Source organism: Talpa occidentalis, unplaced genomic scaffold, assembly GCF_014898055.3.
Source record: "Talpa occidentalis isolate TD23 unplaced genomic scaffold, MPIMG_talOcc4v2.1 talOcc4.11, whole genome shotgun sequence".
Taxonomy (NCBI): Eukaryota; Metazoa; Chordata; class Mammalia; order Eulipotyphla; family Talpidae; genus Talpa; species Talpa occidentalis.
This window is the reverse complement of record NW_023601104.1, coordinates 12,395,497-12,422,654: the sequence shown is the minus strand read 5'-3', so window position 1 is coordinate 12,422,654 and position 27,158 is coordinate 12,395,497. Positions and strand designations below refer to the sequence as shown.

At 35.7% G+C, this 27,158-nt stretch overlaps 1 protein-coding gene, 1 long non-coding RNA gene and 1 other non-coding gene across 3 annotated transcripts in view; 2 read left to right on the top strand and 1 right to left on the bottom strand.

The window, feature by feature from the left end:
- The window catches only part of UBR1 (ubiquitin protein ligase E3 component n-recognin 1), a 116,911-nt gene that overhangs the window by 22,301 nt on the left and 67,452 nt on the right, over window positions 1-27,158 (top strand). Inside the window, exons 4-17 of the mRNA XM_037502318.2 lie at window positions 2,284-2,394; window positions 10,008-10,138; window positions 11,928-12,066; window positions 13,286-13,348; window positions 13,584-13,707; window positions 13,993-14,100; window positions 14,751-14,839; window positions 16,499-16,597; window positions 17,896-18,053; window positions 20,879-20,978; window positions 21,474-21,602; window positions 24,564-24,744; window positions 25,149-25,210; window positions 25,498-25,608. Of these exons, the coding sequence (XP_037358215.1) occupies window positions 2,284-2,394; window positions 10,008-10,138; window positions 11,928-12,066; window positions 13,286-13,348; window positions 13,584-13,707; window positions 13,993-14,100; window positions 14,751-14,839; window positions 16,499-16,597; window positions 17,896-18,053; window positions 20,879-20,978; window positions 21,474-21,602; window positions 24,564-24,744; window positions 25,149-25,210; window positions 25,498-25,608 (1,605 nt within the window). The remainder of the gene's footprint in view (window positions 1-2,283; window positions 2,395-10,007; window positions 10,139-11,927; window positions 12,067-13,285; window positions 13,349-13,583; window positions 13,708-13,992; window positions 14,101-14,750; window positions 14,840-16,498; window positions 16,598-17,895; window positions 18,054-20,878; window positions 20,979-21,473; window positions 21,603-24,563; window positions 24,745-25,148; window positions 25,211-25,497; window positions 25,609-27,158) is intronic.
- Window positions 4,919-5,025, top strand: LOC119239713 (U6 spliceosomal RNA). The gene has a single exon (XR_005123979.1). It is a non-coding gene; the product is annotated as a U6 spliceosomal RNA (small nuclear RNA).
- The window catches only part of LOC119238541 (uncharacterized), a 105,975-nt gene continuing 87,057 nt past the window's right edge, over window positions 8,241-27,158 (bottom strand). Inside the window, exon 3 of the long non-coding RNA XR_005123598.2 lies at window positions 8,241-8,392. This is a non-coding gene — a long non-coding RNA (uncharacterized LOC119238541). The remainder of the gene's footprint in view (window positions 8,393-27,158) is intronic.

Sequence of the window (27,158 nt, the reverse complement as noted above, 5' to 3'; positions counted from 1 at the left end):
CTATCTGGACTAGTGTGTTTTAGATAATTTTTTTTTTACAGTAGCCCTCAAAAGAAAAATATGAATAAGTTTTAATTGCTTTGGGACATTAGTATAGATGAAAATGCTTTATACACTTCTTAAGTACGATACAAGTACATATAAATAAGTACTATATAAGTGTTGTAATGATTTAAAAATCTTTTGAATCTTTTAAAGTATTTTTATTTTTATTTCATAATTTATTTTTTATTTATATCTTTTACATCATTGTATATTCCTTGTAAAATTCCCAACACCAGTTCACCCCTGAAGCATCACCACAGTTCCTTGTGCTCTTCTCTCCCCTGTTTTGATCCCTTTTCCTCTCCCTCCCTTGCATATTGTTTCTTAATTATGGTTGCCTGCTAGTCTTGTTTTATTATTATTATTATTATTATTATTATTATTATTATTATTATTATTATTTTCCCCCTGATCCCTTATTTGGTTCCCCTATATTCCTCCTATAAGTAAAAACATTCAATAATTTTCTTTTTCCTCTGGCTTATTTCACTGAGCATAATCCCTTCAGGCTTCATCCATATTGCTACAAATGGCATGAGTTTGTCTTTTTTGATTGCTGAATTGTATTCTATTATATATATATATATACCACAACTTCTTGATCCAGTCATCTGTTTTTGGACATTTGAGTTGTGTCCATAGCTTACCAATTGTGAATATTGCTGCAATAAACATAGGGGTGCAGGTATCTTTTTGAATTAATGCTTTTGTGTCCTTTGGGTAGAGTCCTAGGAGTAGAATTGCTGGGTCATATGTTAGCTCCATTTTCAGTAGTTTGAAGAACCTCCACACAGCTTTCCATAGTGGTTGAACCAGTTTGCATTCCCACCAGCTGTATAGGAGAGTTCCTTAAAAAGTGTTTTTAGACAGAAAATCTCATTCAGACATTCTGGGTGTTGTTAGATTGTTTTTTGCACACTTCTAAGTCTGTCCTCTATTAGTACAAAAATTTAAAAAAAAATTTTAATTTAAAAATTAGAATATATATCATTTATCAGTTTTGAAGGTTCATTTTTGTTGTGACTAAGTGTTCAGGATTTTTGTTGTTCACTAATCAGAATGCTTTATTTTTAACAGTATTTATGGTAATTGTGTGGTGGCATAATTTCAGGAGGAATTAAGTTTCTAGCTTACAGAACTCAAACCCTCAACCAATATAACAACCAGTTTACACAATATTATAAAAACATAGATGCTCCTATTGAGCAAGGGTAACTACTAGAAAATCTGTCACTTTAATGACACCAAAAATGTCTGTCCTGAAAAAAGGTTGCAAAATACATTTCTTGACTCTATCCTTGATAAGAATGGCCTCTCAGGCACTCGGCCCAAGAGGAACATGTTTCTACATCAACTGTTTTAAAAACCCTGAGTTTTTAGAGTCCAAATTGATGGTGACCACTGATCCTTGAGACTTCAGACTCCGCCCCTCCTGAAGCATGCTGACCCTCCTCTGGCAATGTAGCCTTTTGGGTAGAGCTGCTGCCATGGCCACCTTACACTCTGGTGCTCATTACCATTCTCCAGCATTCAAAATCTCGTAGCAGGCCTATGTTCCTTGCTCTGGTACTGAAATTGTTGATCACATACTGGTAATCGGTCATTAATTTGCAACCTGAGGGTGTGTCTTCTAACCTGTTTTGCTCAGGTTTGCTTGCTTCCCTTCACAAGCTCAAGAAGCAGGGATCTGGCCTTCAGAGACCTCCTGAAAAGACCGTATTCCCCTTTGCTCTTGTTGCCAGATAGTAGTCACAGATAGAGACACAGACTACCTGCATACAACTGTAGTGGAAAGATCACAAAATGGTTTTTGATATGCCTCATTTCTGTTATGTTAAAGGCAATTAAGGGGCCTCCCCGGTGGCGCAGCAGTTGAGCGCTGGGTTGCGAAGCTGCCACAGCCTCTTCTGTGCCGGTTCGATCCCTGGCTGCTCCCTGGCCACCGGAGGAGGGTCCCACATGGCGTGCAGACCTCTCCTGCCGCCCGCTGCTCCCCTCAGCAGTGTACTTCGGTCCTTCTGCCTGCTCTGCTCCCCGCTCTGGCTCTGGTGAATTCTCTCACCCTCCCATGCTTCTGACTCTACCCAGTGCTTGTATAAATAAATAAATAAATCTTTTAAAAAAAAGGCAATTGAGATGAAGTATTGAGGAGAATTTATTATTTGAGTAATCTTAATCATTCTTCCTTGCTTTGTAATGCATTTTGAAATCAAGACAAACTCATTTTTCATTTATCAGATGCATACTTCTACTGGAGGAGGATTTTGTGACTGTGGAGACACAGAGGCATGGAAAACTGGCCCTTTTTGTTTAAGTCATGAACCTGGAAGAGCAGGTACTACAAAAGAGGTAAGAATATTGATTTTTTTGAATTGTAAATTTGATGCAATAGAAATGTTATATGTATTGGTTAATTTGAATTCTTTTGCTAATCTTGATTTTTATATTCTAATATTTGAATGTGAGGAGTTCTGTACAAGAGAAATTAAGGATTTGATAATTACATTTTTTATTTCTCTAAAGATGAATCAATTCACAATTAAAAGATGAACTCATGATACTTTTTGTTAAGCATTTTGATAAGAGTAAATAATTTATAATCCTGTTACAAATGAAAGTAATTATGGGTAGCTGGACACAGAATGTAATGAATTAGAAGAGTAGACTCGACATATAAATTCAATTCTTGCTTTTCTTTAAAAAAAGTCATCAAATTGATTATTCACTAAACATCCCAATCAAGAAAAACAAACAAATATGATTAAGCCCAGCTACAAACAGTTGGAAAGGAGAATGGGGAAAAAACCATAGAACCACAAATACAGAAGGATTATAAGATTCTTCATATGACTCTGTGCAAATACATTTGAAGATGGATTATATTATCAAATAGCAAAAAGTGCATAATTTATTCAAAGAGAAAGCTGGGTCATATGGCAAATCCATTTGCAGTCTTTTGAGAAACCTCCACACTGCTTCCCCCCCCCAAATCTAAGAGGGTTCCTTTTTCTCCATACCCTCACTACTAACTCTTGTTTCTGGTCTTTTTGATATGACCCATTTTCAGTGGTATAAGGTGGTATCTCATTGTGCTTTGAATTTGCATTTTCTTGATAATAAGTAATGATGAACATATTTTTCATGTACTTATTGGCCATCTGTGTGTCTTCTTGGCAATGTGTCTTTTTAGTTCTTCTGCCCATTTTTAATTAGATTGCTTGTTTTCTTGTTGAATTGTGTGAGGTCTTTGCAGATCTTGGATATTAACCCCTTATCAGATGTATGATATGCAAATATTTTCTCCCATCAATAGAGTACCTTTGTTTTACTGACAGTGTGTTTCCCTGTGCAGAAGCCTTTTAGTTAAATGTAGTTCCAGGGCCTCCCCGGTGGCGCAGCGGTTGAGCACTGGGTTGCGAAGCTGCCCGCGGCCTCTGCGGTGCCGGTTCGATCCCCGGCTGCTCCCCGGCCACCAGAGGAGGGTCCCACATGGCGCGCAGACCTCTCCTGCCGCCCGCTGCTCCCCTCAGCAGTGTACTTCAGTCCTTCTGCCTGCTCTGCTCCCTGCTCTGGCTCTGGTGAATTCTCTCACCCTCCCGCGCTTCTGACTGTACCCAGTGCATGTATAAACAAAAACAAACAAACAAATAAATAAATAAAAAACATGCCTCTATAAAAAAAAAATAAATAAATAAATGTAGTTCCATTTGTTTATTTTTGCTTTTATTTCCCTTGCCATTTTAGTCAAGTTCCCAAAGACAACATTGAAGCCAATGTTGTAGCATGTTTTGCCTATGTTTTCTTCCATGTGGTTTTTTTTTAAAGATTTGTTTATTTATTTATGCAAGAACCGGGGTACAGGCCAGATGCGTGGGAAGGTGAGAGGACTCACCAGAGACAGAGCGGGGAACAGAACAGGAACTGACGAAATACACTGCTGAGGGGAGCAGCGGGCGCTACAGGAGAGGTCTGCCGCGCCATGTGGGATTCTCGCCAGCTGGCTGGAATCGAACCAGCGCTGCAGAGGCTGCGGACAGCTTCACAGCGCAGCACTCAACTGCCTGCGCCACCAGGGGAGGTGCAGTTTTCTTCCATGTATTTTGTGGTTTCCATTCTTAAATTCAAGTTTTTAATTCATTTTGAATTAATTTTTTGTGTGGTGTGAAATAATATTCTACTTTCACCATACAAGTTTCAGGAAAAAAGACAATTTGCAAGCTGAATATAGATCTGAGGCCTACAGCAGGTGCAGGGAAGGAAAGGGAGAGGAGTCAAAACAGGGGAGGAAGAGCACAAGGAACTATGGTGATGGATCATATGTGATGTGATGTGGTGGGAGAACTGTTGAGGCTATACCTGAGGGGAGAAATCAAATACTGTCCAAAAAATTAAGAAAGATATAAGAAAATAAATAATTAGAAAATTGTAGTTTCATTCTTTTGCATGTGACTATTCAGTTTTACAACACTATTCAACAAATATTTCTTGATTCCCTTAATAAACAATAGATTTTAGAAAATATAATGGGAGAAAATATTCCATTCACTTATAGCATCAAGTAAGATAAAGTATTTTAAAAATAGAGCCTCCCCGGTGGCACAGCGGTTGAGTGCTGTGTTGCAAAGCTGCCCGCAGCCTCTGCAGCACCAGTTCGATTCCCGGCCGCTGGGCGAGGGTCCCACATGATGTGCAGACCTCTCCTGCCGCCCACTGCTCCCCTCAGCAGTGTACTTCATCAGTCTGCCTGTTCTGCTCTCCGCTCTGGCTCTGGTGAATTCTCTCACCCTCCCGCGCTTCTGACTGTAGCCAGTGCTTGTATAAATAAATAAATCTTTAAAAAAAAAAGAAAAGGTATTTTAAAAATTCAAATAAAGTGTTTGCTTCAGCAGCACATACACTAAAATTGGAACAATACGGAGAAGATTAGCATGGCCCCTGCACAAGGATGACACGCAAATTTGTGAAGCGTTCCATATTTTTTAGACATAAGACCTGCAACCATAAAATACATAGAAGGAAATATAGGCGTAACACTACGTGATTTGCACATCAAAGACATCTTTACAGACACATCACCCAAAGCAGTGATAGTGAAGGCGAAGATAAACAGCTGGGACTACATCAAATTAAAGAGCTTCTGCACAGCAAAAGAGACAATAACAAAAACAAAGAGAAACCCCACCAACTGGGAGAACATTTTTGCACACAACACTAATGATAAAGGACTGATCACAAAAATCTGCAAAGAGCTGATGAAACTCAACAACAACAAAGAAAATAATCCTTTCAAAAAATGGGCAGAAGAGCTAAAAAGAAACTTCTCTGAAGAGGAAATGCAAATGGCCAACAGGCATATGAAAAAATGTTCAACATCACTTGTCATCAAGGAAATGCAAATCAAAACTACTATGAGATACCATCTTATGCCAGTGAGAATGGCACACATTAAAAAAACTAGCAACAACAAATGTTGGCGAGGGTGTGGAGAAAAAGGAACTCTCCTGCACTGTTGGTGGGAGTGCAAACTGGTCCAACCACTATGGAGAGCTGTGTGGAGATTTCTGGACCTACTAAACATAGAGATTCCATATGATCCAGCAATTCCACTCCTAGGTATTTACCCAAAGGACACAGAAACATCAATTCCAAAGAGCACCTGCACCCCTATGTTTATAGCAGCACTGTTTACAATAACTAAGCTTTGGAAACAACCCAAATGCCCAAAAATGGATGAGTGGATCAAGAAGATGTGGTACATATACACCATGGAATATTACTCAGCATTCAAAAAAGATAAACACATGCAATTTGTAGCAACATGGATGGCGCTGGAAGGGATCATGCTCAGCGAAATAAGCCAGAAAGAAAAAGAAAAATACCGGATGGTCTCACTCATAGCAGGACTCTAGAAAACTTAAATAAGGGGCCAGGAAAATGAATAACTATAAGAAAGTGAAAATCAAAATTAACAAACAACTATGAACCAGAGACACTCTATGGAGGGTGGGGGGTGGGGAGGGGAGAGATTGGGGTCAAAATAAGGGGGTTGCAATTGTATGGGGAATATAAAAATAAAATTTATTTTTAAAAAATGCAAATAAAAACCACAATGAGTTACCACCTTACACCAGTGAGAATGGCACATATTAAAAAAACTAGCAATGACAAATATTGGCTAGGATGTGGAGGGAAAGGAACTCTCATATACTGCTGGTGGGAGTGCAAACTGGTCCAACCACTATGGAAAGCTGTGTGGGTGTTACTCAAACTACTAAAAATGGAACTTCCATATGATCCAGCAATTCCATTCCTAGGTATCTACCAAAAGGGCACAAAAACATTAATTGAGAAGAACACCTGCACACCTATGTTTATAGCAGCACTATTTACAGTAGGTAAGCTATGGAAACAACCCAAATGCCCCAAAATAGATGACTGGATCAAGAAGATATGGTATATGTACGCAATGGAATATTATTCAGTAATCAAAAAGGATAAACTCATGCCTTTCACAACAACATGGATGGAGCTGGAAGGGATTATGCTCAGTGAAATAAGCCAGAAAGAAAAAGAAAAATACTGGATGGTTTCACTTATAGGTGGAATGTGGAGGAACCAAATAAGGGATCAGGGGGAAGAAAATAACTATAATAAAGTAAAAATCAATATCAATAGGCAGCCATAGATTAGAGACATTCTGTAGGGGAGGTATAGGGAGAAGAATCAGGACATGTGTGGGAAGAGCACAAGGAACTGTGGTAATGGTGCACATGTGATTTGGTGGTGGGAATTTCACAGGGAAATCATATATTATACAAAAATGAAAGATGATGTAATAAGGAAAATTTTAAAACTATTCTCTGGTGAGCATAAAAGAAAAAAAAAATTGAAAGGCATGCTTCATTCTTGGATTAGAAAATTCGTTATCAGGCCTCCCTGGTGGCGCAAGGGGTTAATAAGCACAGCACTGTGAAGTTGTCCGGAAGCCTCTGCAGCACGAGTTTGATCCCTGGCTAGCCAGGGAGAAACCCACATGGTGCAGCATACCTCTCCTGACTCTCCCGCTGCTCCCCTCAGCAGTGATTTTCAGTCAGTGCCTGTTCTGCTCCCCACTCTGTCTCTGGTGAATCCTCTCACCTTCCCATACCTCTGGCCTGTACCCCAGTTCTTGTATGCATAAATAAATAAATCTTTTAAAAAAAAGGAAAAGAAAAGAAAATTCATTATCACACAAACAATATTTTCCCAAATTAATCTTTAATATATTCTCAGTCAGGATAACAACCATATTGTCCTTTAGAGCTGAAAAGTAACTCAAAATTCTGGAAAAATAATTTGTGAAAATTGCCAGAAAAAGTTAAAGAGAAGAGTGGTGAGCATGAGTAGGTTTAAAATGTAATGAAGAACTGTAGTAATGAAACCTCAGAAGCTGTAGGAATAAACAGTAGATACTGAAATAGAAAAGACCCAAATTTGTAGTAGTGGTAGCATTTCAGATTGTTGGGGATAACTGCCTACTGAATTGAGTAAAAAATACAGGTTGGTCAATGCTGATATTAGATACATCCCAGAATATCAAAGATTTTTAAAAGTTCATTGTAGCAAATAAATTATAAGCGTATTAGAAGGAAATGAGTCAATTTTTAAAATAATCTTGAAGTAGATCAGTCCTTTCTAAAATTCAGAAGCCATGAGAAGAAAAAGCTTGATAAATTTAACTGCACATTTATAATCTCTTTATAGCAAAACAGGTAAATCATGAGGTTAATGACAAAGTGGGAAAATACATTGCAATATGTGACAAAGGATAAGGGTCTATCATTAAGAAACCCCAAATATTTTATATGTGCTGTGAGACAATTCACATGTGTAGTATACTCTGTCTCACAGAACTGTAAATGGAAAAGACATGGAAAACATCTGGGAGAGGTATTGTCTTTAGTAGAAGCAGTAGACTGTATCAGCGCTATGAGGATTAAATGAGATAGTACATATGAATGTTCAGCCTTAGAATATTCTTGGCATATTATAAAAACCCAGCTACTGTTAGCTAATAATCATCATCAGTATTACTATTCTTTTAGTACCTACTTTTATCCCCATTAATTGTTGTTTATTTGGATACTAATAATTCCTCACGTTTGTATAACATTTTAGATCTTAAAAAAATCTTTCACATGCATTATATAATTATTTCCTCATTATTATTTTATTAGGTAGATATAGATGTGGAAACAGCTGCATTTTACAGATGTGGAGACAGTCTCAGGTTTGAACATTTCGTCAGTGGCAAGAATTGGTCTGAAAATCACATCTTTAGATTCAGGATCCCTGCAAAATTTGTAACCTGAAATTTGGAAATAAATTCAGATTTAGAAAAATTTGCAAAAATAGTAATAGTACAAATAATAGTCATATATTCTACCTCCAGTCACCTGTTGTTAGCATTTTCCTCATTAACTTTATAATTCAGCACTGTATGTTTAGATTTCTCTTTTCTCTTCTTCGTATGTTAGATTATTCTTTCATTTGGCAAGTATTTATTGAGTGCCTTTTATTTGATTAAATGCACCAAATACCCGTTACTTGAAACAGTCTATCCAGTTTTAACCCATTCAATTCATTCTTATGTCTTTTGTTTTGTTTGAATTTCAGTTTCTTCCTCTAATATATTTTAAAGGGTACTACAACATTTTGACTTGTAGTCAGAGAGTTCTTTGTAGCTTGATTTTTATGTCATCTTCATTCTATAACAAGGTATTCCAGAAGACTATAAGTAGCTGAAGAATTCTTGGGAATTAATTTGGTTTACTGATTTATATAAAACTAGCCTCCTCCTGCTCCTCTTCCACCTCAGGCTTCTCAAGTATTTTGGGGGTTTTTCTAAGTTACAGAGCCTCAGAACAGTGAAGTTAGTTCTGAACTAAATACAGCTAGGATTTCTTTATATTTAGACTCAAAAGGTGATTGGTCATTCAGGTTTGTCCTGAAAGTAGACCTGCATATTCTGCAACTGATTCATGATCTAGAGGTAAGAAAAGGATACCTCATGGCTAGCATATTACTAATTAATTCATCAGCCAACACAAATCTGTGTACTTAGCATTCTGTTTCACCCCTGCTTTGGTAAATGTGAAATCCACATGTTGCCAGGTGCATGGCATTGTGCTGGGTAATGGAGATTTACCAAGTGTGTATAGATATACACCATATTTTATTTATGCAGTTGATATATATTTGGGTTGTTTCTACTTTGGGGACATTTTGAATGATGCTACTTTAAATATTTGTGTATACGTTTTTGTGTGAATATATGTTTACTCTTCTCTTGGATAGGGATGCCTAGACGTAGAATTGCTGGTTTGTATTATAACTATGATTAACATTTTGAGCAACTGTGAAGTTAGTTTTCCAAAATGATTGCACCTGTTTTCCAAAATAGCTAATTTATATTTGAACAAGATTATTATTATGGAGGTGGTATAAGTAATGAAAAGAACATTATTTCTTTGTAGGGGTCAAAAGACCCAGGTCTTATTTTTGCCCCTGGTTTTTTTATATTCTTTTTGACCTTAGATGGGTTCCTTATCCTTTAAATGACATTAATTCCCTGACTTTTTGCAGGTAGCTTGAGGATCAATTGAGTAAATTATAAGAAAATTTTTTGTTAGCTATAAAGGGGTACCCTGTCCTTTGCTATTATATAATTAGACCACTCAAAAGGGCAGAGAATAACATTCATAAGCTTCTGCCTTCTTTCTGTCATCTGTTATACCATCTTAGTCACAGGGAGTTAATCTAAAGTAATGTGAATAACAGTCCTCTTTACTTCAACTTGAATTTATTCCTAGAGAAATGTAATGAATTTATTAGAATCATTTGTATAAATTAATAACATTATCTTCCTCACCCTTTTATTTGTATACAATGTTGGTAATATGTTTTTCTATACTTTCTTTCAGAGTTTACGTTGTCCACTGACTGAAGAGGTAATTGCCCAAGCCAGGAAAATATTCCCTTCAGTGATAAAATACATTGTAGAAATGACTATCTGGGAAGAGGAAAAAGAGCTTCCTCCTGAACTTCAGATAAGGTGGGGAAAATTCTCAAAAGGGGGGAAGTTATAGGATTAATTATCTTGCAAAATAAGTGTTAAAATATTTTCATAGTTTTTACTATTTTATTGTCATTATGATAATTTTATAAAAAATTATCTCTTAGGAGTACTTCCAAATGTCTTTGTGTGTGAGATGCACTGCTAGGTACTATACAGAAGTTAAACCAAAAGACGAGTTTATCGGGGGCTTCTAATTTTTAAGAAAAAACATTTGGGGGGTCTTATTCTGAATGATAGATGAGGACCTAGTAGGCACTGACCCTAGTAAGGAAATAAATTGCTCCCTTTGATCCTGGCCTGGGCCTATCTCCTAGTTTCCCAAGAGGTTTGTGAATAAAGGTAAGGACTTCAGAACAATGTGTCTCCCTTTAACCCAGCTCTTTACCATCAAAAAAGTTTGATGATACGAATGAGGAGATAGCCCTTTGCCCTGTGCTTTTGTGTATAGGATTACTTCAGTTGTAGAGATTTAACATTTTTTAGCTAAAATCCAGCAGTTTCCAATAATCTTAAGTCTTTCAGTGACACTAATATTTGCTCTTTACTTACAAAAAGAACATGGGAATTACATGTGAAATGCAGTTTGGCCCTGTAGAAATTTTTCTACCTGTTTAATATTAGGATATTCACACAATTGCATCACAAATCTAAATAAAGTTGTTCTTTGAATTGACTTGGTTCTTTGGTTTGTTTATTTTGGAAGGGTAGAGAATTAAGAATTTTAATTTAGGAAAGCAATAAATGTGCTGTTTTGATCCTTGCTGGGCCATAAACTGTTGGGGGAAATAAAAGTCATTAAAAATTGTGTCTACAAAAGTTTTAATTTCAAAGTTTTTTAAAAATTTGTTGGTAAACATAATGCCAGCAATCTGCTGTCCTAAAAAAAGGGAGAGAGTTGCTTGAGTGTGATTGAGTATGTAGGAAACGCAAAACTTAAGATTTATAGATCTGAGCTTTTGTTCTTGTCAGTGCTTATTGCCATTGTGACTGTAGAGAAGTCTTTTTGAGACCGAGAAAATCTTATAGTTATGACGTTCAGTTGAGTCTCTTGTAAAAGCATATTGTAAACAGTTTAAAACTTGTCAATAACATCTGACACTTATGTAGCCCATGCCACCTATTTTCTCACCACTTACAAATATAGATATTACACTCTTTTTAGAGATGGTAGAGACCCGGCGTCATCTCAGCAGAAAAACTTAAAGTTACCTGTCTAAGGTCCCTCAGTCAAATGATAGCACTGGCATTTTGTCTCTCTCTCTCTCTCTCTATATATATATATATATATATATATATTTCTATAAATATATTTTACAAAAATGTACTATAAAACTAGTAACTCTTAAAATAAATTCAATAACTGTATGTTTATAAAATCTTACTATTTATCTTGCCTGCTTGAAGGTTCTGAGCTAGAAGCCTCTCTCCTTTTGTTAGAGTGGGAGATTAGTAATGATTTAGAATGATATTAAAGCTATATTGCCACTAAATTATAATAATTTACTTCTGAAAGTAATAAGAAAACTTAGGGAAAAAATGGAAAATATACTTTAATCAGGATTTTTTTTTAACTTCATGATATTGCACCACTTAAACTCATGCCCTATATCAGTGGTACTTTCCCATATATAGGAAATATATGATGCTGCATCAGTATAGATGTTCTATGCTATTTTAGCTATTCCATACATTTTTTATTTATTTGTGGCTGTATCTGAATATATATGTGTATATATATTTATATATATATCTTTTTTTTAAACAGGGAGAAAAGTGAAAGATATTATTGTGTCCTTTTTAATGATGAACACCATTCATATGACCACGTAATATACAGTCTGCAGAGAGCTCTTGACTGTGAGCTTGCAGAGGCACAGCTGCACACCACTGCTATAGACAAAGAGGTTCGTGGCTTTACTGGAATTATGCTAGTATCTTGCGTTGACTTTCTGGAAGCCATTGTTGACTGTTGACCTTGCCAGGTGCCTTAGTATTACATTAAGTACAACCATCCTCTTCATTTATTCCTCGTTGTGTCTGTGTTCATTATAGTTTTAGATAATTTTTTTTAATAAATCTTTTTTTTTTAAAGATTTTTTTTATTTATACAAGCACTGGGTACAGTCAGAAGCGCAGGAAGGTGAGAAATTCACGAGAGCCAGAACAGGGAACAGAACAGGCAGACCGATGAAATACACTGCTGAGGGGAGCAGCGGGCACAGCAGGAGAGGTCTGCGCGCCATGTGGGACCCTCGCCGGTGGCAGGGGATTGAACCGGCGCTGCAGAGGCTGCGGGCAGCTTCGCAGCCCAGCGCTCACCCGCTGCACCACCGGGGAGGCCCTATAGTTTTAGATAATTATTTGTAATTCTCTTCTTTGATTCTAAATAATTAGAAAGTTTCCAAATGTATTTGGCAGAAAGTTAGGAATGTCAATTCAACTTTGATCTAGTTCTATTATTTTTTAATTGAGTGAATAAATGCATGAATTATGAAAAATTATGAGATTTTTATATTATATGTTAAAATTATTTTTAGGATAATGATTCTGTAGCTCAGGTTTTGCATACTATCCTCACGTATACAGAAGGGATGTGTTCCTGAGGTAAATCAAAGTAATATTAACCTAATACCTGCCCTTAAGAAGAGTATAGTGTTGTGGAAGAAACAGTATGGCATTAGTACTTAGTATAGTGATTCTAGGACTTGAGGAATCACTTCCAACCTACTCAAAATTCACAGGTGTATTCTGGAACACATGTTCAAGTACTTCCAGTTCATTTGTGAAAAGTATTCAAAACATGTAGTAGGAGTTTAGTAAACTAAGTTATTATTATTTCTAGTCTAAATGGAGTACATTACAATAAGTAAAGAACTGAAATTCTTGCAAAGCAGGAAATCCAGCATAGTAAAGAATTTCTTTGCTGGTGATATTGAAAGTTCTCAAACTTCATAAAGATGTTAAACATTTGTGTTTTGTCTTTCAGGTACTGCCCATTTTACAACATTTAGACAGTTGACAAATGATTAGTACTTAAGAGCTCATTAGGTCTTTGAAATATACATTTCTTACTGATTGGGATCATCATTCTACTACTTAGTTGTCACTTTTATTTGTAACTAGGGTCGTCGGGCTGTTAAAGCAGGTGCTTTTGCTGCTTGCCAGGAAGCAAAGGAAGATATAAAGGTAATTTTTTGAATTAGGCACAAACGGAGAATTTTAAGAGGAATATACAGAATAAGAACCCAAGTAGAACAATTATATTGTTGAAATGGCTTGGCATCCTGAGTAAAAATGGAATAGTGCATTTAGACACAGAGATTTGGAACTGTAAACTTTTATATGATTCCTTTTTTGAAGAGTAGGTTTCTTAAAATTTTTTAAACTATTTTTTCTTTTTTAATATTCCTTTCATTTGTAGAGTCATTCAGAAAACGTCTCTCAACATCCACTTCATGTAGAAGTATTAAACTCTGAGGTTATGGCTCATCAGAAATTTGCTTTGCGTTTTGGTTCCTGGATGAACAAAATTATGAGTTATTCAAGTAAGGATATAACCTATTTTTTAATTTCACATAAAATGCTTGTTTTTATAGTCACAAATTTTAAATTGTCATTAAGTATAAAATAAAACTTCCTTTTCTTGGTTTATACATTCTGGTTAATTTTTAAGATTGCATTTTAAGTTCCAAAAATAATATTTTATTGGCTCTTGATTCTTTGATGTTAACAAATTTTTTCTTTATCAAGTATGGGAAGATTAATTTTAGTTCATCATTTCATATGTTATAGGAAAACTATTTTTGAAAGGAATATTTTTTTGTTTGTAGGTGACTTTAGACAGATCTTTTGCCAAGCATGCCTTAGAGAAGAACCAGGCTCTGAGAATCCCTGTCTCATAAGCAGGTTAATGCTTTGGGATGCAAAACTTTATAAAGGTGGGTATTTTACTTAGGCTGCTTGCCATCATGCAAAGGAAGACTATGACTTTACAGTGGAGCTATAATCTCTATTGTTTATTAAATCAGTAGTTTTGGTTGACAAGATATTATGCTTTAAGGTCGGTTTACCAAGCAATATGTATTCTTCCATGTTAAAATGCAGGGATATTTTCTTTTATTTGAAGTACCTTCTCATTTAGTCAATGTCAATGACAAAAGAGTCTATATGTATATTTTCATGTATAATGCCATTATTAAAATTATGTTAATTTTCATTTTAAAAGTCTAAATGAAGAACAAAAAGTAAAAGATGAAAGAAAGATTGAAAAATATGGTAAAGAAAAGGTCTAGAGTAGGAATAATTTTTAGTGAAGTAGAATGAAAAGGAATGAAGAAGGTTGGGAGAGGTAGAATGAAGTAAATAAAGTGGTGAGGGGGTAAAGAAAAAAGGAAACAGCAATATATATATGTGTGTATTTTAAATTCTAGTTATTAAATACTAATGTAATAAATGCTACTCATATTTGAGTCCTTGAAGTCTATTAGCATGTGAACTATTTTTATAATATTCTGCCACTTCTAATAGCTGGAATGTTTTTTTTTACCTTGGTGATACTCCCCCAACTTTCCTCCAAAATGATCTATAGGTGCCCGTAAGATCCTTCACGAATTGATCTTCAGCAGTTTTTTTATGGAGATGGAATACAAAAAATTCTTTGCTATGGAATTTGTGAAGGTAATTGCTCTTTATAAATAGATACCAACAAATAAAAATAGAAAACAGTTTTTGTAATTGAAAAATAGAAACAAAGGAGATAAGAATTTTAATTTAATGACTCATTTCTTTGTCAGAAGTTCATTTATTTTCACATTTGGTGTTATGGAAATAGTAGTCTGGGAGACAAGATAGGTGAAAAATGACATTTTTTGCCTAGAAAATGCAATAGGAAATTATCACACTTAAACATGCATTCATCCTTCCTAATTATTTGCCTGTTAGTATAATTAAAACAAGAGTAGAAGTGATCAAAACAGGGGAGGGAAGAACACAAGGCAATATGGTGATGGTTCTAGGGTGATACAATGGCAGGAGAACTATGGCATCTATACCTGAAGGGAGAAACCAGTTACTGTACAAAAATGAACAACAGTGTAAGAAAATAAAAGTAAATAAAAGAGTAGAAGTAATTAGCTGAAAGGCTGGGCAGGGAAAAAGAACCGGATATGCTTGCTAACGGGAGGCAGAAATTAGATAAGCAACATACACTTAAACCTGTTTGAGGCTAAAACTTAAAAATAGAACTTACATCTGTTTAATGTTGTTTATTGATCTCTTACATGTCCCTTTAATTACTGTATATTTTTTTGTCTGTTAAATTAGATTGCAGGGTTATACAAAACCAGATATTCTTTTATTTAATCTTTCTACTTTGCCTTAAACAAGGGTTTCTAATAAATACTTATTATTTTCCTCTAATTTGGAGATGCAAGCCATTCTATAAAACTTAAGACAGGTCAGAAGTAAGACCCAGTATGGAATAAAATGGAAGCAGAGTAAAATAATGATTGTCATAGGCAAATGATACTGTGGGAAAAGTTATCCGCACTCTGTGGATTTTATAAGTAGGTTGTTAAAAGCAGTTAAGACATTTGGTGTCTTGAAAGATGGTGATAACTTATAATATCAACTTTATTCTTCTAAAATTCGCGGAGATAGAATATTAGACCATATGTGTGATCTAAAATGAATTTTTTTTTCTTATACAAAAGTAGTTCTTCCTACTCTTTTTTTTCTTTAAATACCATGGTTACCTTTTAAACATTGTAGGCATTCCAGTGTATAGGTCAAGGATCCAGTGCTGCCTACACATAATAGATATTTGGTGTATGGCTTGTTATTATTTTTATTTTCCCAGGATGTCAGGATTGATTTTCAGCTGGTAAGCATCATTGCTGTTAAGAGGTTATTTACAGCCACTTTCTTTCTGTTTAAGCTTGTATTGAATCTGATTAGTTGTTTTCTGGACCATATCAGTTTTTAAATATTTTAAATATAATCCTGCTACATAAACTGCTAAAGGTTGCCACAGATTCTGTTAGGAGAAAGAATATACTGTATTTTTTCAATTCTCTGTTACTTTAACCTGTGTTTATATGATTTTTGGGTTTTAATGGTTTTTCACTTCCAATTCTGCTAGGTTTAGGTAGCTGAATCCATATTTTGTATTTTTTCTCATTATTTTTTTGTTGCTCATAATATCTCTCTTTAAAACTTAGGAATGATAATACTTGTCATACATAGAAACAAATTTGCAGCAACTGTTAAGATAACTGGGATTTTAAGAATTTTTGGTAATAATTTTATAATTGATTCTCCATTTATTATATCTTTCAGTATTATAAACAATTGCAGAAAGACTATATCAGCGATGATCATGACAGAAGTATCTCTGTTACTGCACTTTCGGTTCAGATGTTTACTGTTCCTACTCTGGTATATATTGATTATTTCTGGAATATTTAAGTAAAACTTGTTTTTTGAGAATTTTGTTTTTGTGTTGAATCAAATTAAAATTATGTCAGAATCTGTGGGGCTAATTCCATTTGGGAAATTGAATAACACTTGTTGACATCTGCATGTGAGTGTTAGTGGTATGCAAGGTGTATGTGACTGGTAGTCAGAATGATGACAATGCCTTTGTCTGAAAGTCCAGATCCGTACAGGGGAAGCCCACAGATCAGTTTCTGGAGTAACTTAGAAGTGGTGTCTTTTCAATACCCAAACATTTTTTTTTCTCTCTTGCTTTTCTTTAGTTTTTAGGGGTGGGGATAGATAAAGATAAAACAAAGAAGGAAATGAGTATGACTGTCAAGCATTTGCATAAGATAATGCTAGTAAACCTGAGAGGAAAGTGGAAGATTCTGTTTACTTTCTGTACTCCTGTTCTTGTTTTTTCCTGAACAGTTTGGTTAACCATTCCTACTTTTCCTTTTCAAAGGCCACAGAAAAGGGAAAGAGAAAGTATTAGAAGTGAGGGGAAATGTCAAAAAAGATAGTAATACGTACTCAGCAATCAAAAAAGACAAACTCATGCCATTCGCAGCAACGTGGATGGAACTAGAAGGAATTATGCTCAGTGAAATAAGCACGAAGGAAAAAGAAAAATATCGGATGGTTTCATTTATAGCAGGAATATAGGGGAACCAAATAAGACATCAGTGTAAAAAAAAATAATAACAGTACAAAACACAACAAAGCAAAAACGGACAATTATAAATCAGAGACATACTGCAGGGTGGGAGAGGGCTCAGAGGGAGTGAGGGAGGAGCACAGAGGACTGAGGTGATGGTGCATGGGTGCATTGGTGAAGGAAACTCTTTGGGAACTACACCTGAGGGGGTGGGGGAAAGCAAATATTGTTTAAAAATGAACAATGATGTAAAATTTTTTAAATTAATATTTAAAAAAGAAAAAGAAAAATTGCAGAAAAAATAGATAGTAATATGATAGAAGTCTTAAAGTATATCTGGTTTTTTCTTCTTTGCTAATTGTGTTATACTAATGGTAAATTTTTATGCAGAAAGCCTGTATAGTGAGTTTGGGGGTATCCAAACAAGTGTTTTCTACTTACTTCTAGAAAATAGCTTATCAGAAATTGCTGTTCTATGAAACTAAGGACTCATGTTTGATACTAATGGAACATTTATTAAGAATGACTTAACAAGTTGACCAAATGAATAAAGTTCATACAATAATGAGTATGAAAGCAACATTCTTAAAATATTCTGCAGGCTCGACATCTTATCGAAGAGCAGAACGTTATCTCTGTCATTACTGAAACTCTGCTAGAAGTGTTGCCTGAGTACTTGGACAGGAACAATAAGTTCAACTTCCAAGGTTATAGCCAGGACAAATTGGGAAGAGTCTATGCAGTAATATGTGATCTAAAGTAAGTTGTACAAGTCAAAAGGTGAGGGTACCTGTTAAAAAATATGCTAATTTGTTCTGTCTTATAAACAAACCTCTATTCTTTTTGCTTGTCAGGCGTCTCTTTATGATGGCAAGTACAAAGAACTGCTACAATCTCATGTCAATATATGTTTTAAGTGAGGTCCTCACTTAAAGCCAGGTTAATGAAGAAGGTACTGAGGAGGGGCCTGTATACTTTCTTTGTGCATAGTGTCAGATGACTGTATTGATGTGAATTTCTTTAACTCATTCTTTCATATATATAACCAAGTTGTTGATATTCATCAGCACTTTAAGTTTTTCATTCTAAAGAGAATTGAGAATTTCCTTTTAAACTAAACTTAGAATCAAATGACAGATCATATTTGGGGTCATTGAACCTAAAAGGAAATAATTTTCCATTTATTTTAGAAATTGATGGTGAATATTATCAGGATTACAACATATCAACTATTAAATAAATCATGAACTTGAAAAAATTCATTTTTTAAGGAGTATTAGCATAACATTTTTCATTTAGTTTATTTAAAATAAATGATCGGGCCTCCCCAGTGGCACAGCGTTTGAGCGCTGTGTTGCAAAGCTGCCCGCAGCCTCTGCAGTGCCGGTTTGATTCCTCCCCACCGAGCGAGGGTCCCACATGGCGCACAGACCTTTCCTGCCGCCCACTGCTCCCCTCAGCAGTGTACTTCATCACTCTGCCTGTTCTACTCTCCGCTCTGGCTCTGGTGAATTCTCTCACCCTCCTGCGCCTCTGACTGTACCCTGTGCGTGTATAAATAAATAAATAAATAAATCTTTAAAAAAAAAAAAGATCATTTCTAGTTCCTAGGGGAAAATCATCCTAATTTTGTCCACCTTTTCTAGTGATATATACATTAGAGAAAAGTGGAAACAAATAGGTGTACAAACTTTGCTATAGTTTCATCTAAAAATGCATTTGGGGCCTCCCTGGTGGCGCAGGTGGTTGAGTGCAGCGCTGTGAAGCTGTCAGCAGCCTCTGCAGTGCTGGTTCGATCCCCGCCGGCCTTGGAGCAACCCACACAGCGCGGCAGACCTCCTGTCACCCACTGTTCCCTTCCTCAGTGTATTTCAGTCCGTCTGCCTGTTCTGTTCCCCGTCTGCCCTCCTGCACATCTCGCCTGTACCCTGGTTCTTATATAAATAAAGTAAATCTTTAAAAAAAAAAATAAATAAATAATGCATTTGGTATTTTCTGGAACTATGCATTGAATCTTTGATATTACTGAGGAAAATGGTTTGAGACATTTTCATATTCCTCAATTTCTAAACATGATTATGACATGTAATTTTTTTTAAAAGGTCACTAAGTCTTAATTATGTTTTCATTACAAGTAGAGATGGTGGATGAATTCAGTAGTAAATCATCATGTAACTGTTGTGATTCACAAATTAATCGTAACAAACAAAAAGTACATGAAAACTTAGAGTAGCAGTACTTCAGGTTTTATTGTGAAATAGTATGTTCACCATTTCTTGGTCTACTATACTGGTAAAAGCATTTTACTGTGGCACTCATTACTGTGAAGTATTCATGTGACTGAGTTATTTTTATATCCAGAAAAGTAGTACATAACTGCAACACTTATTTTTAATTATATTTTTATGGATCACTGTAGTTATTATGATGATGAATAATTTAGAACATGTACTTCCCTAAATACCTAATGTTAAAATTTTAGGATCCCTGGTTTGAAAGGTAACTTTAAGGTTTTTCTACTCTTCTGATGATTACAACTCCTCTCTTACATCTTTACCTAAATATAGATGTCTCTAATGACAAGAGAGGAAAATTAATTTATTTTAACCACATGATTAGCAGATACTGTGCTACTTGTGCCATGTGTTCTTATGCATTATTCTCATGAGGTCCTTTGTTATTTTTTTTAAAGATTTATTTATTATTTATGCATACAAGAGCTGGGGTATAGGCCAGAGATGTAGGGGGCTGAGAGGATTCACCAGAGACAGAGTGGGAAACAGACCAGGCAGACCGACTGAAATACACTGCTGAGGGGAGCAGTGGGTGAGACAGGAGTGGTCTGCTGTATGTACAATACATTGCATATTATATTGTACATAATCTTTGCTTAACATTACAAAGCTACGAATGTGGCAGAATGTGGATTTCGGCCTAGCACTATTTACTTATCTTTAAAACTCATGTTGTTTTAACTACATCTTGAAGCCGCACAGAATACTTAAAAAGCAACCACAAAGCCTACTCTAAAACCTGGCCTAACACAGCAATCAAACATAACCAAATGTTCATTGAAATGCATTTTTTCAGTCTCTCGTTGTAGAAAATTTGTGATCAGATCTTATTTTTTCCCCACATACTTACTCATTCACCACTTTCCCCTGAAACCTTGCTTTTAAATTAATTAGAAATCATAAATACTTATTATCTTTTAGTCATTTCTGGAATAGAATCTAAATTCCTCCAGAATGGGAGGATTTCAACTGATAATTTGACTAAGACCTGTGAACAGTCCTAGAAAATTTGTACTGTGGTTGTTTAGCTGCGACAGACTAGGATCACTTAATAAGACTTACTTCTGAACAAAGAAGTTAGTCTAGTTTTGATACTTGCCCCTCATAGAGCATTCACATTTTGCTGGTTGTATCTAAAATAAAGCATAACAATTCTAGTCCTACCCAGGGTTTCTAACTATTACAAGAAATTAGAGACCTTAATTTTGATGATTAACACTGTCTAAGTCTGAAGAATTTTAAAATTATCTCTAAGGATGTAAAATATTTCTTTGTCTCTTGAAATGATAGGTATATCCTGATCAGCAAGCCCACAGTATGGACAGAAAGATTAAGAATGCAGTTCCTTGAAGGTTTTCGATCTTTTTTGAAGATTCTTACCTGTATGCAGGTATGATAGTTATTTACATCACTAGGTAAATTTATTTTTTTAATTTAAACCCAGTCTTTTATTTTTTTAGCAAATTGTGATTTTTATTTGAGAGAAAATACATATAGTAAAGTAGAAATAAAATATGAATGTTGCCTTACTGATCCTGCTTTAATAGATCTTTCTCTATACTTGTTAATGACTGCTATTACTGTTAATGTTTACTGAATGCTTACACCGTATGATCCTGTAATAAACACTTTTCTTGAATTATTTCTTTTGAGCCTCATAGCAATCTTACAGGGTAGTTACTATTATGATCCCTATTTTACACATAAAAGAATTGAAGCTTAGAAATAATTTGACCAGGATCACAGTTAGAAAGTGACAGAGCTGGGATTTGAACCCATGCATTCTGATGTAGTTTAACAGCCATATATGAATATGAATCCTGACAATTTTTACCAGTAGAGAAACTAAGACAGAGAGCCTGTGTTAACCCTCCTTTTCTTGTAGGGAATGGAAGAAATCAGAAGACAGGTTGGGCAACACATTGAAGTGGATCCTGACTGGGAGGCTGCCATTGCTATACAAATGCAGTTGAAGAATATTTTACTTATGTTCCAAGAGTGGTGTGCTTGTGATGTAAGTAAAATTTGTCACTAGGATCAGAGCCTTTTTAAGTGTTCTAATGGTTATTAGTAGAGCCATTAGCTTACAACTGCCATAATGTAAAAATTTATTATTTCAGGGTATCATATATTGAATTTGTCTTAATAAAATAAATTTTGGGGTAAAATCCAGCTTTTACACTTGATTGGAAAATGTGCTCCACAATAGTTTCATTTATCTGTGGGAATAGTGAGGTTTAAAAAAAAAAAAAAGACATTTGCATATGTATTTTTATTTAGTGATAAATATAAATAATGTGAAATTAGGACCATATAGCTTTTTAATTATTCCAACAATGGGTGGGATAAATATTTAGTCAGTCACGAGCTTTGTTTTGTGTGTCAAACCATTAAGAAAATTAATTTCAAAATAGAATGAATGTATTACTTTAACCAATAATTTTAAACTGTAATTCTCTTTAAACACTCAATCCTATCCCAGATTCCCTTTTGGGAAGATCACCTTATTTGTATTTTTTTTTTTTTTTAATTTTTTATTTTATTTATTTATTTATACAAGCACTGGGTACAGTCAGAAGCGCGGGCGGGTGAGAGAATTCACCAGAGCCAGAGCGGGGAGCAGAGCAGGCAGAAGGACCGAAGCACACTGCTGAGGGGAGCAGCGGGCGGCAGGAGAGGTCTGCGCGCCATGTGGGACCCTCCCTCAGGTGGCCGGGGAGCAGCCGGGGATCAAACCGGCGCTGCAGAAGCTGCAGGCAGCTTCACAGCCCAGCGCTCAACCGCTGCGCCACCAGGGGAGGCCCCTTATTTGTATTTTTAGAAAATTGGCATTATATGAGTTTAGTTCTTTCATTTGCTCAGTTTCTCTGTACCTCTCACCATAATCAATTCCCTGACGAAGTTTTTTCTGTATCTTCACTATTGATTCCATTCTTTTTATGTCTTTCTTTCTTTCTAAAACTAATGTGTCTTCTGAGGCTCTTGGTCCCAGACTATATTACTACTTTCTGAAATTTGCTTCCTCAGTTGTGTCCTCTGGCATTTCCCAGTCTGTCTTTCTTCTGCCTCTAACACATAGGACCCTGTTAACCTTAAAAACAACAAGAATAAAAGCCCCTTACTTGCCTTTAACCTCTGTGAACTGTATTCTCTTTTATTCCTTTGCTCTTCTGCCCCACCACCAGCAATAGATCACAGGTTCAGAGTGGCAATCATATGCACAGACACTAGACTTTCATCTAGCACATTAGCTTTTTAGAACTGTAAGGATGGGAGATTTTGTCTGGCAACTAGCCATAGCACATATTTTTTGGTCTCTCCTCACATTTGGAGGACATGCAGAATTGTTGGAGGAAAGGTCAAGGTGCGTCATATCTTCTAAAGTCATCTATATTTATTGTCATCACTTGTTAGTTTCTAAAACTTTGGAGTCTGGCTTCTGCCCTCACTAATTAACAAAACCTATTTTGAGAAAATATTTCAAAGCATCTATTTAGTAATCAGGGTTCAAATGTCTTTCCTAAAGCCTGCATCTTCTTTAAAGTATCTGCAACATTGTATTCTGTTGAGTACCTTAATCTTTAAACTTTTCCTGATTTTCTATTACTTATTACATTATTCTATTACTTATTACATATTACATAATTCTGTTATTGATTACCCACTTCAATCAATGATTGCCTTTTTAAAAAAATTCCTTTCTGTCTACTAAGTGAAAAATTTCTCAATATTTTCTTCCTTGCAGGTCTAGTAACATTTCTATTTGTACACCAGATATTCCTGCTTAGATATTACACTTATATTTCAAAATCAGAATACATTAAATTGATGTGTCAGTACTTTTTTCTACTTCAAACTGCATTTTCTCTTCTTGACTTCCTGTATTTTATTAATGACATTATGATTTTTTTTTTTTTAAGATTTATTTATTTATTTATTTATACAAGCACTGGATACAGTTAGAAGTGCGGGAGGGTGAGAGAGTTCACCAGAGTCAGAGCGGGGAGCAGAGAAGGCAGACTGACGAAGTACACTGCTGAGGGGAGCAGCGGGCGGCAGGAGAGGTCTGCGCGCCATGTGGGACCCTCACCCAGTGGCCGGGGATCCAACCGGCGCTGCAGAGGCTGCGGGCAGCTTTGCAACCCGGCGCTCAACTGCTGCGCCACCAGGGAGGCCCGACATTATGATTCTTATATTTATCTGTACAGTCTCAGAGACATTGCATTCGCTATGTTAGATGTTAAATAAACTCTTAACTTACCTAATTTTTAAAATTTATTTATTTATGCATATAAGAGCTGGGGTACAGGCCAGAGACGTGGGGGTGAGAGGACTCACCAGGGATAGAATGGGGAACATAACAGGCAGATTGACTAAAATACACTGCTGAGGGGAGTAGCCGGCGAGACAGGAGAGGTCTGCTATGCCATGTGGGTTGCTCCCTGGCTAGCCGGGGATCGAACTCGTGCTGCAGAGGCTGCGGATTGCTTCATAGTGCGTTGCTTAACCCCTTGCGCCACCAGGGAGGCCCGACTTATCTAATATTTATTTCTAATACTGTCTGAACAATAATTCTCCCTGTTCTCTGTTTTGTTTATTCTGTATCTTTGCTAGCAATGCCACCTTCTCATTTTTTCCCCCATAATAAATCCTACATATTCATCTAGGCCCCACTCTAAAACTGCTTTTATGAGTCTCTCTTCCCACTTGTCTCAATTGTATGTGATTTTTTTTCTTTTTGTTCTCTTTAGGTTACTAGTTTGTACTGTTTACATAATACTGGCAATTTTTCAATTTGTAAGTGTCTATTTATGTGTGTCTGTATGTCTGTTTTGTAATCTGCTAATTTGCTGATCCTGCGGAGGTAGCCCTACTAATGGAACAATTTTGTGCTCATATTTAGTAAATATCTTATTGAATGAAGTGGTAAAGTAGATAATTTGTCAATTTATTTACATTTTTATTTTCCTTTTAGGAAGAACTCTTACTAGTGGCTTATAAAGAATGTCATAAAGCTGTGATGAGGTGCAGTACAGGTTTCACGTCTAGTAACAAGACAGTAGTACAATTGTGTGGTCATACCTTGGAAACTAAGTCCTATAAAGTTTCTGAGGATCTTGTAAGCATACATCTGCCACTCTCTAGGACTCTTGCTGGTGAGTGTTTGTTGCATGTGTCTATTTTCTTTTTTTCATACATATGCAGAGTAGTAGAATAATTTCTGTTTTGGTTCTATGCTGAAGTGTGTACAGACAAACGCAGATCAGATACTGCAGTTAAGAGCTGTTACTCTCTTAACTGTCACAACTCTCTGTTGTCCTTCTGTTTTCCCTATTACACTTTGAACAGAACATATCTTGAGAGGCAGCATATTATCTTTATGTAATAATGTATAAGCATATCTTGCACAATGTAGAATCGTAAATATTTTAGTAATATTGTTTCAAAATTAGAAATTGAAAGTTTTGAATTCTAAGGTATCATTTCTAACTCAATGTCTGCTTAAATCACACAAGTTTTTTGATTTCTCAGTTTTCTCATTTTTTTTTTTAACTGTTAGGTCTTCATGTACGTTTAAGCAGACTGGGCGCAGTTTCAAGACTGCATGAATTTGTGCCTTTTGTAAGTGACTTTATTTAAAGTTTTAATTTGCTTACTTCCTATTTCTAAACAATTCTTGGTTGGTGAGTGCAAAGAAAAATAATATTTTGAAACCCATCTAAATCATTCCCATCTAGTAATTTTACATCGATATATAGCATCTAGAAATCTGATTCACAGGGACTTAGAATTATCTACTGAAAAGCCTTCCATCTTGTAGATGAGAAACTGAGAAATATTTAGTGTCATACTTTGAAACACTTCTAAGCCCTCTGAAAAATAATGAAATTAACTTCACACTGTTTCAGGAGGACTTTAAAGTAGAGATACTCATGGAATACCCTCTGCGCTGCCTGGTATTGGTTGCCCAGGTTGTTGCTGAAATGTGGCGAAGAAATGGACTTTCTCTCATTAGCCAGGTACAGCAAGGTCCATTATATACATTTATAAATGTGTTCGTTTCTGATTTTTTTCTTTTGTCTACCTTGAATCCTTGGATTTTGCTGAGTATTTGCTTTCTGTTCTCATATCAGCTCAACAATCAAAGTTCTAGGAGTATGTATAGACACTTTCTACTTTTATCCTAATGAGTGGATAGATGAGCCAGTAGTACCAACAGAAACCTGCCCATTAACCTACGTCTTTTCTGAAAATTACCTTACTTTTGACCTGTAGGCTTCCTACTAGCTATATTAACTTAAGGCCACTTTATAATTTTTCTTTCTTTTTTTAGAACAAATATGGAAAATAGGTTTTTTTTTTTTTAAAGATTTTTCTTTAAGCATACAAGAACTGGGGTACAGGCCAGAGGTGCAGGGGTGAGAGAAATCATCAGAGATAAAGTGGGGAGCAAAGCAGGTGAATTGTCTGAAATACACTGCTGAGGGGAGCAGCGGGTGAGACAGGAGAGGTCTGCTGTGCCATGTGGGTCAGCTCCCTGACCAGGGATTGAACTCAGGCGGCAGTGGCTGGCGATAGCTTCATGGTGCTGAGACTTAATAACCCTGTGCCATCAGGGAGGTCTCCATGGAAAAAAGTTTTTTTTAAAAGGTAGTGAAACAGGTTTTGTAAAGTTACCACTTCAGAGAAAAATGGTGTTATGATTGACTGTAGAATATGTAGAAATTGGTTTGCTTTTATTGAAGCAGGTATTTTTAACCCATGAACTTCTTTTGTTGTGCATATTGAGATTAGTAACTCATAGTTCAAAATTTTATTTCCATATGTATCTAAAATCACGAACATACATATAATGTGTATATATAATATATGTACTTAAATATATGAAATGTTTTTATGCCATGTGTCTTCATTTTTTCCTCACAAAGCCCTTAATATTATTCATAGAGCTCACAACATATTTTTGACACTGAAGTGTTCTTGAGATTTCTGATTTAAAGAAAATTTAAGAATATTGTTTGTTGAGAATTTTGTTGAAATAAAATGTTTCTTTGTTAAGTTGTGGTAACATTGGTTTACAACATTGTTTATGATTCAGATGTATAGGATCACTCCACTCTAGATATATGTCACCACACCACACCCACCACCAAGGCACCCACAGTCCTCCTCCATAGTCCACTAGTCACCTTCCATACTTTGCTATCCAGCCTCCTCCTACACCTCATGTAGCCTCAATTCTACAGTCAGATTTCTTGGTTTTGTTATTGGTTTGGGTTTGTCTGACTTCTTGTTTTGTCTCTCATTATGCACATACAAGTGAAACCATTAGTATTTATCTTCCTTCGCTCAGCATTATCCCTTCCAGTTCCATCCATGTTGTCAGAAATGGTAAAGCGGCTCACTTTTTAAATAGCTGAGTAGCATTCCATGTGGATGTGTATGTATCACTTCTTCATAATCCACTACCTTGTTGTTGGTCACTTAGGTTGTTTCCATAACTTGGCTATTAAAAAAAGTGCTGCAGTAAATAGAGACATATGTAGATCCCTTTGAATTAGTTTTTTGA